Here is a 12,193-nt window from a genome sequence, read left to right as displayed (position 1 = left end):
GCTATTCCAGTAGCTTTGACCTGAGTAGTTGTAGCAATTTGAGGAGATTATCAGTTCCAGGATATCAGACGGGGTCTCATATCTGAGGTCAGCATCTTTGCACCCAAAGTATTGCATTTCTGTTGTTGCTTGGCAGTACAAAAGTAGTGACAATTGTCTGTAATAATAGTAAATAGTCCATTTGCAGTTATACTTTTGAACTGGTCCTTCAGTTGCCCTCCAAAATAACCTATGAAATCAGAGACCTGTTGTTCCTTTAAATCCTTGTGGTGGGTTGACCCTACCTGGACACTGGGTGCCCACTAAAGCTGCTCTGTCACTCCCCTGCTCGGCTGGACACATTAACTTGTGACTATTTAAGTTAAGGGCCAGCTTTTTTTAGGGTGGGCTGCTTACGTTCTTTGGCTAGAATGAAGCCATTAATGTACTGGATGTCATCCAATGGCCTACAGCAGCACCAATGAAAAGTAATTATTCAGTGTTATATGGCTGTCTGTAGTAGGTACACATAGGTTTGAGGGTGTGTATAGGTTTTTTTGTTTTGTGGTATGCAGTGACTTGGAAACTTATTTTAGTTGTGTATGTTTTAACAGATGCATACATGACACAGGCAACCAATTAACTGAAGTGAAAGTGAATACATTGGTGAAATTCATTCTGAAACTTGCCACACACTTATTCTGTTAACTGCCCCGTGAGGACCTGGAAGGCAGTGATTTGTGATGCGATGTTAAAACATGAATACTGGTTCCTGGGGGCAGTGCAAATTTTCTGAAAGACTGTGGAAATACAGGATCTCAGCAGATCACTTTTCCTGAGATGCCATTGGAAAAGATATTGGAAACAATTACTGTCCTTGGCAGAAGACCTACCTGACTTTTACAAATACTCTGCTCATCCACAAAGTATCACTTGCTATGAAACCTTCTGAGTGAGGTGTCATAAAAGCCTAACTCATGGTACACTGGAATCTCTACAAAGCAAAGAAGTTAACTCTGTTCAAACGTGGTCAACAGGGTTGTGTTGCTATGACGTCTTTCTGCAAAACTACAGTTAAAAATACTTAAAGCTTCCTGGTGGTTGCTTTTCACATAGTTTGGATGTATTAGGCATGTTGTTATTAAAGCAAGAATGGCTCAGGACTGTAGCCTGTGAATCTGGAAAAATGAACATGGAGCTAGTAGTTAACAATAAAGATGGTTTTGTTTTTATTCACTAAAAAAATTGCCAGTGACACAAGTGTTGCACTGTAGGGAAACTCTCAATTTCCCTAAGTGGGATAGGATTTGAAATAACCCTCAAAGGCTCTACTGTTTTAGAAATGGATCTATTTCTGTAGGTAGCTAATGAATGGGTATCTAAAATGTGGCTAGTCTACAATACACCTAGAAAATGTATCTGATAATTTGTATTTATATTTCTGGCCTGGGAAAAGTATTATTTTACATCCTGTAGAGATTTTGCTTTTATCCATTCAGTCACATTTTATTACATAGAACTGAGAACTGAAGCAAGAAATGTAGGTCATCTGAACCTTGTAAGAAATGCGCCTTGGGCATTGGGAGCTATGAACATTGTCTTTCCCACACAGTCACTGGTTGATTATGACTGGTTTATAAACTAGAACATAGGTGAACTGGCAGTTACTTCTGAAGTTAAAGTTGTGCCTGTGTCCACTGCATTTACTCTTCTCAGGTGCTAGGGTCATCAATTTATTTTAAACTTCTCAAGCATCCAGGATTGTGCTGTACTAAGAATGTACTTAAATCTCGTGTTTACAAGTATAATGAGTTGAGGGTAGCCTATAGCAGGCTCTGCAGTAATATAAGAGAAAGGCTGAAGTAAAATGACAAAAAAAAAATGCCTAGATGAAGAAGTTGGTTTTTTTTTTGGGGATGTGTGTGTGCTTTGCTTGGTGTTTCAGCTGAGATGACTCGTTAAAAACTTCACCTTCCTAAAATCCTGTTGAAGCTAAATAACACTGTTCAAGTCTGAATCAAGACTGGAATGATGAATTTTGGATGACACCATTTAGTAAATTTTTCTTGTTACCATGTTATTTAACCATATTTATTACTTGAGTTTGACTATACGTAATATTCCTGTTGATCACTGTTTATTACTGTTAGACTCACTCTCTAAGGGTATAACTCTCCACTTATTTTCATGTATTCAGTACAGAATCATGTTAAAAGTATTGCATTTCTTTAAAGTTATTTTTCACCAGAAGCTGTTAAGTTCCTTCTCTTCTTACTCTTCAATATTCAAAATTCTTTGATGCTATACTTTCACATTTTTTGCAGTAATTATTTTTTCTTTTTCTACTGCTATGTTTTATTGATATTTAGGATCTAGAAGCATCAGATAGCAATTCATGACTCTATGCCTTTCTCGCTAAAATCAGGGAAGAGATTGAGACAGTGAGAAAGTACATTCTTTAAATCTGTAAAGCAAATAGAAGAGAAACTGAAAGTTATGATTGGAACATTGTTCAGCTGATTAGTTTTCCAGGTACCTTAGACATTTAATGGATTTCCCAGAAGGTCTGACACAAATGGAGTAATAATTTGTTAATCATGTCAAATATTTTGATCTCTCACATGTCAGTCCCTCAAACAGTTGAACAGTTGATTCAAATCCAGTGAAGTTTATTTCTTTTGCTGTTGTTTATCTTGAATTACAAGTGCCCCATACCTATCAAGTAAAGTGAGACAGTTGGTGTGTTCCAGAAACTGCTGAAAAGGTGACTTGTGATTTGGAATCCATTACTCTTTCCTATCCTTTCTTTTTTTGTGAAATATGCAATATATTCAGATGATCTTAAGGTTTACAATAAGTGTATAGAACTCACAGTGCAGGAAGTCGCTATTTTTATTCATGGAGTGATTGTGGAACTGTATTGTGGTGTGGTGGCTTCATGAACTTGCCTCTCAACTGACAATTGGTGAGTTAATAAACAGTTGGTTGAAACTTCTGAATCAGTAAATTTTGTCAGAGTAGAATATTTTTTCCTTCTTTTTTTCTCACTGTATTTACAAGTATGTGTGTGTGGTGGTGTGCGTGTGGTGTGGTGGTTTTTTCCTGTGTTTTGTTTGTTTGTTTTTGTTTATTCTGACCTTTCTCCAAACAGTACAAGTGGGTATTCAGCTAGAGGGGAATCTAGGCACTCACTCATTCTAACCCTGATTTGTTAAAGGGTTTGAGTGGTGGTGACTCTGGGGTAGAACGTGAAATCTGCATTCATTGAGAGTTTTACAAGACCAGGACTTCAGAGATGGGCCATCCCTTGAAGTGCAGAAATATCAGTTGTTCACGTGGAATGGTCTAGTATCTTCATAATATGCTCGGAAACATGGTACGGTCAGGAGAAATTGTTGTTGCTGAATAAAATACGTGTGGTAATTTCAAAACACTCCACATTCCAAATCTCTTTTTTGGTTCTCTGGATGTCATGTATATCCACATCAAGCACAGTTACCTCACTTTTTTGTTTGACTGATGGAGAAGCAAACATGTCTATAACTTCAATGTTCTTTTTTCCAAACTGTAATTGAGATGGGGGGAGGTGGGTCTAATAAGGTTAAAATTAAAGTAACCAGGCCAGTGAGGGATGTTTTTTGTTTCCTTAGCGTAGTTAAACATCTGCTGAATTAAATCATATATAATCTGGCTGCATTAGGAATTTTGTTTTAGTAAGAATTTCAGGAATAATTCTTTGATAGTATGTGAATATCTCAGACAGTCTTTTACATAAGGAACAACTAATTTCCCCTATTTTCCCCTTCCACTATTGTAAATGTTGTGGAATTATTATAGATCGGATTTTCACATCTATGTTATCCTAGGTTTTCTTAACAAATTGATCAGGGAAATAACAGTAGCAACTGATTTTAAATTAAATTTTTTCCATGTGGTTAAGGATTTTGAACGAAAACATTGATTAAACAGTCTTTAGTTTTAGTCTATAGCATTATAGAAACCCCATAGAAAAACAGCATGAAGTTCCTTTTTTAAGAACAATTCCTCACGTTTCCTCTATGCACTAAAGAGGTCTTCGTTTCAAGTTACTGTAAGAATATTGTTAATTTATTTTTTTGAGTCAATAATTATGTGTAAAATCACAGTAGCACCAGTGTTTATTTGTTCTGTAAGGCAGGTTTGATTCATAAATAAAATTAAAATTTAACTCAATTTCCTCTTTGTTTGTAAATTATATACTTAAAATACTCACTATAATGAATTTAAAGAACAGATTAAATTTTATTGTGTAGGATAAATTGACAGGTTATTAAGTTTGGAAGGAAAGACATCTGATATTACAAAGCAAATCAATGATTTCACTTATGTTACTTAGCAAACAATTGATATAGTTGGTCTTTTTTCAGTTATTTTTTATAAATGAAAGAACTCCATGGGAATATTGTCAAACAGACAGAGAATACTTGGTGTCCTAAGTTCCGTGCACATTTCATCCGATTTGACTTGTCATTTTGAACAAGATATTTAACTCCTTGGTTTCTGTTTACCGGCCCTTAAAGAGGAGAATAAAATTTATGTATGTAATTGAACTCACCAAATGGTGTTTGTCTATACACACCTGAGGTATTGTTAACCCTTTAGAAAGTATGTGCTAAAGAATGCATGTGATTTTTTTTCATTCTAATACAATTTCTAAAATAGCTCCCAGGCAGAAGTACATTGGAAAGAGCAACTTATTGCTCGAAGGCAATTTGGTAGCAATTTTCTTGGAAATATGATACTCCAGGAATGTAGTTCAGTATTAAAGTAGGAACCTCTCTGTTTTGTTGGCAATTTAATGATGGGTATTTAAAATGAGTAGAAGATGTGGGTTTGGAAACTAATTCAGCATTGATAGCATTTGTTGCTCAGTTTGTTCTTGTGGAGCACTAGATTATTATTAGAGGAGAGCAGACGGGGAAAAGAGCCTCAGATTAAGCTTCTGTAACTACTCATGAAGTAAACTAATCATGGGATTTCCTAATTATTGGAATTAAGGTTCTTTGTATGCTATTGATATTCTCTTTGAATATTACATAAATCTGATTTAAATAATTGAATGCTTTTTAAGCTTAGAGGCATGCTGGGGAATGAAAATGAAGTTAAATACCTTCACATTTTCATTAGGGCAGTTCAAACAGGATTAACCCTGAACATAAGCAGTTTATATGTATGATATTTTTAAGAAATAATTTTGAAATATTTTTCGAGATTTGTGATACCATTTCCATATATCATGATGCTGTGAGACCCAATGGTAATTATGAATAATACAATTATGAGTTGCGCACTTCTCACCTTAATGTAGCAGTTATTCTTCCTACTACAGGAAATAAACTATTGCCAGTGAAACACCACCAGTCTCAGTTAAGTTATGGTTGTCCCTGTGCCTCTTGGGAATCGTGAGCATGATCCAGCTCAGGTCTTGAATAAGATGTGATTTCTGTTTATATGCTATATTCACCATAACTGTGAAGACATCAGATTACAGTGCACGGGGTTTAGATAAGATGATGAAACATTGTGTTACTTCTTTTCTGATCTATTTCTTCCAAAGTCTAGTACACTATACAAATATAGCACATATTATGAAGAAGTTCAGAGTGCTTTAAAACCGATGTTTGATTCTGCTCAATACTGCAGCCTAATTCTATTGCTACTACTTTGTTTCTTCCAGGACACGAGGGACTGCTCCCACGATGGCAGAGACTTGTGTGAAAGATTTTGTTGAACGCTGCGTGATTCTTAAGTGCTAAAAGCAAAAGGCACTAGCTCAGTGTGGAGCAAAAAAATTTATTTTAAACTTCAAAAGTAATTATGTCAAAGAAAAGTCGTGCCAAGGGAGAGAAGTCCGACATGGAGATTGAAGCCCTGCAAGCTGCTAATGAGGAGCTACGAACTAAACTAACCAATATCCAGATAGAATTTCAGCAAGAAAAAAGCAAGGTATTTGTCTGACTATATTTTGTGATCGTTCTTCTGAACAGCAGCACTGTTAGAAACCAGCCTGCAGAATACTGGTTTCTCTGAAATAAAATTTTACGTAAGAGACATCCAAAGTTTCAGGCATATTTTCCCAGTTCACTTTGTTTAATTTGTTGTTGAGCCATTTAAATAAAATTGTTCCCCTCCATGCTTATTCAGTACTTGATCAAAAATTGGTATGTTTGCAATTCTTTGAATACGCATCATTGTGGATCTTGATGGTGGTGTTTTGGGCCTCTGGTGTACAAGTAGCTGGATTCATTTATGTTACCTAAGGGGTGAAGAAAAAGTTGTGGCCCTGCCTTAGTTCCCTTGTACTACCTCTGTTTTGGGAGCACTGGTTTGATAGGTTTGGGCAACCTGTTGATGTAGCATGTCCTCCTGAGATTGTAGGTTTGCTGCCATCTATGGAGAGGCTGGAGAAGGATGTGCATGAACTGAACACGGGCTCACATACTGCCCTCTCTCTGCTAGTAGAAATGTTTGGTTGGAAGAAATCCAAAATTTGAGTATCAAGTAACAAAAATATTTGACTGAAGTACAAAAAGTATACTTATTTCAACATGGAGACAAGACTCACTCTAACTGAACTTAAGTCTGGTCCAATGAGCACAAGAAGCTGCAGTGAATGAGTAGGGTCTTGGCAGTCAAAGTCAAGAAAATGTGCATCAGCTCAGTGGTTTTATAAATGCTTATGCTGAGATCCATGAATATTTAGGAACAAGTGTTAGAAAGTACTTACTCCTGCCGAGATGGTTAGCAAACATTAGAAGACAGTCTATTTTGTAATATTTTGTTCTTCATAGCAGGTGTTACAGTGTTTGCTGTTACTATTGCACCATCTTCACTGTGTTCTGCTATTGCTGTTAAATATTTATATTCTGCTTGTGACTGTACATTTATAGAGCTGAGATCACAACACATTTAGGAGTTAGGATAAATGAGGTATTCCAACTCAGTTGCCACTGTATCATCTCACAACTTTACAGATTGTTTTTTTAAGTCTTTTCCCAGATTTCCTTCATTTTTTTTGAGCTTTGATGTCAGATGTTGAATCTGTATGTAACAATCTTTCCTTGTAAGTTGAAAAATCTATTTTCAATATATGAAATAATAATTAAAAAAGAGCATATCATGCTGTCAAAACAGCTTTATTTAGTGGGGATTAAAAAAGGTCATACGGAAAAGAGTTATGGCCAGTATGTATGGAAGAACTCTATATACAGCTGTTGATTTGAGAATCCAGGCATACTGAATATATATATAAATGAATGTTATTCCTATCTGCTATTTATGGAATTAGAAAGGAGCTGGTTAACTTACTGAAGAGCGTACTGAATAGCAAGGAGGCACTGGAGTATTGTAATCGGGAATGAAATATGACAAACCTCTTGGAGTAGGGAATTGGCTGAAGTATTGGCAAAACTGTGTATAGTTTCTCCTGCCACTAATGACTGGGACTAAAAGGAAGCACATCCCTTTGGCTGGGTAGTTTCCTGGCAGCAGTTGAAGGGCATTTGAATTCAGTTGTTCTCTATGCTTGATACATAAATGTAAATGCTCAATGCTTAACAAAATCACTAAAACTAGAGAATTCTGGACATTTGTCAAACATTGGACAGTAAGTAACGAAGTTATTAAGAATAAATATGGCAGTGTTACTTCAATCAGAATTCAAAATTATTAAATGAGTGAATGTGCTAGACGTGATAGTGCAATTTCTAACCCAGTTAAAACAGATAATGGAGAGGAGTGAGACATCAACACATAGGTATTAAGCAGTTATCATTAATTTGGAAGAATCGACAAGAAAGTATGATAAGTAAACTTTTCAGATGGTATGTTGGAAGAGGGTGATAGAAAACACAGTGGAAGAGAGCCTAAAAAAGTCTGATGCTACAATGTGATCTCCTGGAAAATTCTACTCAGAACTGTAGTAGGGTCTTTAAAATTAATGTATCTTACCAAATTTTATATCTAAACTATTTAAATCTGGAATAAAAGGGCAATCATTGGAGTCTTCAGAAGTTTCAAGGGGATCCAAATATAGCACAGGGAAAAGAGATGTTTCATATATTCAAATATGAACAGAAACACATTTCTTGTGATCCTTTGATATTGTCACATAATTTTGAGAGTTTAAGTTAAAAGATTATCAGAAGTGCAAACACTTGAGGCAAGAAAGATTGCAGTAAATGTGACTTGATTTTTGTCATTATTTTGAAAGTGTTTTTATTATATATTTTTTACTGGAAATGGGCATGCAAGAAGACAATATTTATGAAAATGGCAGAATAAAGAGTGAGGACAAGAGGCTTTTTGATATGGAGAAGGAACAATGAGTGAACAATGAGGAACAATCACCTTTCTGGTGACGGGAGAATCCCTGTGGAGTTAAAATAGAGTGTACGAACCTGCTCAGTGTGTGTTTGCAGTGATGAAAAAATGTCTGTGAATATGAGGCAACGATGTGCTGTTGAGGCAGGAAAGGGCGGTGGTACCCTGGGCTGCACTGGGAGGAGTGTTGCTGGCAGGTGGAGGGAGATGATCCTGCCCTTCTACTCAACACTGATGAGGCCACGTCTGGAGTGCTGAGTCCAGTGCTGGGATCCCCTAGTGCAAGAGTATGATAGACATATTGGATCATTTGGATAGACATTATCAATGTGTATAAAATATCTGATGGGGGAATAAAGACAGAGCGAGACACTCTCAGTGGTACCTGGTGAGATGACCGGAGGCAGTGAGTATAACGTGTAATGCAAGAAATAACATTTATATGTAAGAGAGGTTTTTTGCCATTGCGGTGTGAATTTATCTATTTATTAGTATGAGATGATGGAACGCTGTAACAGGTTGCTCATGCAGACTGTGAAAGCCATGTTCTTGGAGATATTTAAAATCTAACTGGACATTGTCTAGAGCATCTTGCTTTGGTTGACAGCAGGGCTGGACTAGATGACTTCTGGAGATTCTTTCCAACCTCAGCTATTCTATGACTCTATATTCCCAACTCCAAGCACAAGTTATCTAACTACAGTTCAATTAATTTTTGAAAAGCTAGTGTAGATGCAGTAATGTTTTTGAATGGAAGACCAGTAAACGTACTTTTTTTTTCTTTCCCTTGAAGCTTGCAAATATTCAAAAGGTAAATTTATTTAGTTTAATTTAAATAGCTGAGTTTCCAAAGTTATTATGGAAAGAGATAAGATTTTCTTCCCAGCATGTGGTTTTCATTGTGCTATATAATCTGCAGTGTAAATGAGATTTTGAATTTAGAATTGCATTGCAAATAGGTAGTCAAATAGAGAACTTTGTCAGGAAAGGAAACTTGTTACTTAACATAAACAAAACAAAAACCCTAAACAAACAAAAAACTTCAAAAGTTTGTTCTTAGCTGTTGGAGAAGCTAAACTCTAGGCTGAACTCCACAAATCATGACAAGTGCCATGTATCTTGGGTCACTATGACAAACATGTTCTGTTCCCCTTCAACATTTGGCTATTATGTTGCTAAATATGGGGCCAGTGTTAGGCCTGCCTTTTTTATGTCTGCAGCAGTCTTGCCCAAGTGAATCATTTTTAATGGTGTGATCCAGTGCATGTTGAAATTTTAACAGAAAGGACGCTGCTGGCTGGACACTAGATTACACTGTAAGTCTTCTTAAATAGGAGTAGAGTTTACATATTTTTTAGAAAAAGCAAAGCATATGGACTTCTTTTGTTATTGTTGAAGGAAAGTTGCTATTGCATTTGATTTTACAAATGAACAGTAGCAACTTTACTCGTTGGCCTCACCCTAGTAACCTGCCCTTTCATAGCTGGCAATAAATTGCCTGCCATAACCTGAGCTCCTGGGAAAAAGCTGCATGGAGAGTATCCTTCCTGCCCCCCATGTGATTGACTGTTGTGCCACAAATAAAAGGTATCTACATTTAAATACAAGAGAAAAAACATGAGCTGGTCCTTAGTAAGATCTTATCATAACATTTGGGAGAGGGGGGGCAGTAGTTCAGTAGCACTTGGAAACATATATGCATCAGTGGATTATTGACTTTAAGAAATGCATAATTTAAAAATTATATCATTGATTGCAGTTCATAAAACTGAATTATTCCATTTCTGTCTCAAGTGTGCAGAGTCTCTTGTCAAAGAAAACAACACCAGATACAAATATTCTATGATAATATAGTATTATTGTTTTAAGGAAAATCCTTTTTTCAGATGTAAGATAGGGAAGAAGCAATGATGTTTGGCATTATTTTTCCAACAAGCTAGCTTCTGCTTTGGCAACAATGTTGTATCAATGTGTACCAATTATTAAAGATTTAATTTTAAAAGGCAGAAAATACTTGTTTCATTGGTGCCCTGATATCCTGCCTGTCTTTGTTTACCTATTGGCTTAATTTCTTGGTTATGCTTCATGTTCTGCCTATGAACATAAGAGCTTTCTTCATTTAAAAAAAACCCAAACCAAAACAAAAAAAACCCCAACAAACCAACAAAACCCCAAACCAAAAAAAACGAACAAACAAAAACAAAGCAAAAAACCCACACCAGAAATTATAGGAAAATGCCACATTACTATTTTCAGTCAGTCTGTTGCTCTGGAAGCCAGACGTGAACAGATCCACATAGCGTGCGGGAGAGAGAGATGGAGGGAGTATAGGGAAGACAGCTTGTGGCTCACAGGAGAGACCTAACAGACAGATCTAACTTTCCATCTTCTTGGATGAGACGCAACAACAAGAAAACACTTTTTAAAGATCTTGAGAATTAGGATGCATCTTTTTCACTGGGTCATGAAGAGTGATTGGCAGCATGAAAATCTAGTGGGTTTAGAAGGATTCTTATTTTTCTTGTTTACCTTGCTCTTTGCTGAAGCTTTGTAAGTAAAATGTCTAGTGATATGTGATAAGATTCAGTTACTTTGAGTGGTTTAGTATGTGTTGACACAGTCAGAAACAATGTGTATAGATGTTGCCTTCCCTCAATTCAGCAAAAGACAAAAAAAAAATTAAGCAAGTATGTAATTTTCTGTAACTCAGTACTCCACCAAAATTTCAAAACCTGTTTCTCATATATTAAAAATTCTTTTAGGAAGCCACATTCATTAAAGTGTTCTATTTAAAACTGCTTTTAAGTTGCATGCTTTATGTAAGATATAACTAATTTTAAATGACTGTAGTTCTGGAGGTATATTAACCTTGTTCATAGATGCCATTATACAGTTTTCCTGTGTCATTGTTACTAGGTTTCATTACCCAGTTTCATTTCGATTTTCTTTGCTCAGCAATAAGGAAGTAACTAATAGATTTACATGAATATCAAGTGTTGGTTCATTTGCAAATTTTTTATTTCATCTACTTGTGATAGTAAACACATGAATAGGTGGCTTAGCTTTGTTATAGCATTGTAGAGTGGTTTGGGTTGGAAGTGACCTTTAAAGGTCATCTAGTTCAACCCCCATGCTGTGGACATGGACGGGAGAGTGTTAGACTGTCCTATGGAATTGGGTACCCTAATGCAAGCACTGAAAATTGGTGCTGTCCACTATAGGGTTGGAACTAAGTATCATCCCACCAGGAGAAATAATACATAGATATCTCCGGCAGATAATTTCCAATAGCCGGACTTAATGTTTTGGGAGAAAAATAAGTAAATAAAACAATCAATTTTTCTTCAAGAAGATATGTTATCTGAATCATTGTGGAATAGAGTAACAGCATCTGTGTAATAAAATCTGCTTCTGATAATGTCTGATTCAGAGCTGTTAGTTTTCCACAGCTATAATATAATGTTAGTGCTCTCTCAGCTGGTGTTTAGTCTTCAGTGTATCTAGATTACTCTAATGAAAGTGAAGATATCTTTGCTCCCTCTCCTGTTCCAGTTTGTTTCCTTTCTGTTTTTTCGTTGGTCGTTTTTTTCGTTGGTCGTTTTTTTCGTTGGTCGTTTTTTTCGTTGGTTGTTTTTTGTTTTTTTTTTTAATCTAGGATAAGTTTGAGTTGGTTAATTCTCAAAGTTACTGTTGAAAATAACAGGATCATAAGATCTTCTGCACAGGGAAGGTGTGCTGCCCCTGCTGCCTGAAGACTTCAGGTGAAGTTCTGACTCTGGGAACCCTACTGTCAGTGCTGTGGGTTTGAGTAACATACCAGTCTCATTTTATGGTCACTCTTAAGTAGTGAACT

General features: G+C 36.1%; 1 protein-coding gene across 1 annotated transcript in view; it reads left to right on the top strand.

The window, feature by feature from the left end:
- The window catches only part of JAKMIP1 (janus kinase and microtubule interacting protein 1), a 91,118-nt gene that overhangs the window by 6,855 nt on the left and 72,070 nt on the right, over positions 1-12,193 (top strand). The window contains exon 2 of the mRNA XM_065633200.1: positions 5,696-5,964. Coding sequence (XP_065489272.1) covers positions 5,836-5,964 — 129 coding nt within the window. The 5' untranslated portion in view covers positions 5,696-5,835. The remainder of the gene's footprint in view (positions 1-5,695; positions 5,965-12,193) is intronic.

Source organism: Caloenas nicobarica, chromosome 4 (assembly GCF_036013445.1).
Source record: "Caloenas nicobarica isolate bCalNic1 chromosome 4, bCalNic1.hap1, whole genome shotgun sequence".
Lineage (NCBI taxonomy): Eukaryota > Metazoa > Chordata > Aves > Columbiformes > Columbidae > Caloenas > Caloenas nicobarica.
This window is presented reverse-complemented; position numbering and strand designations above follow the sequence as displayed.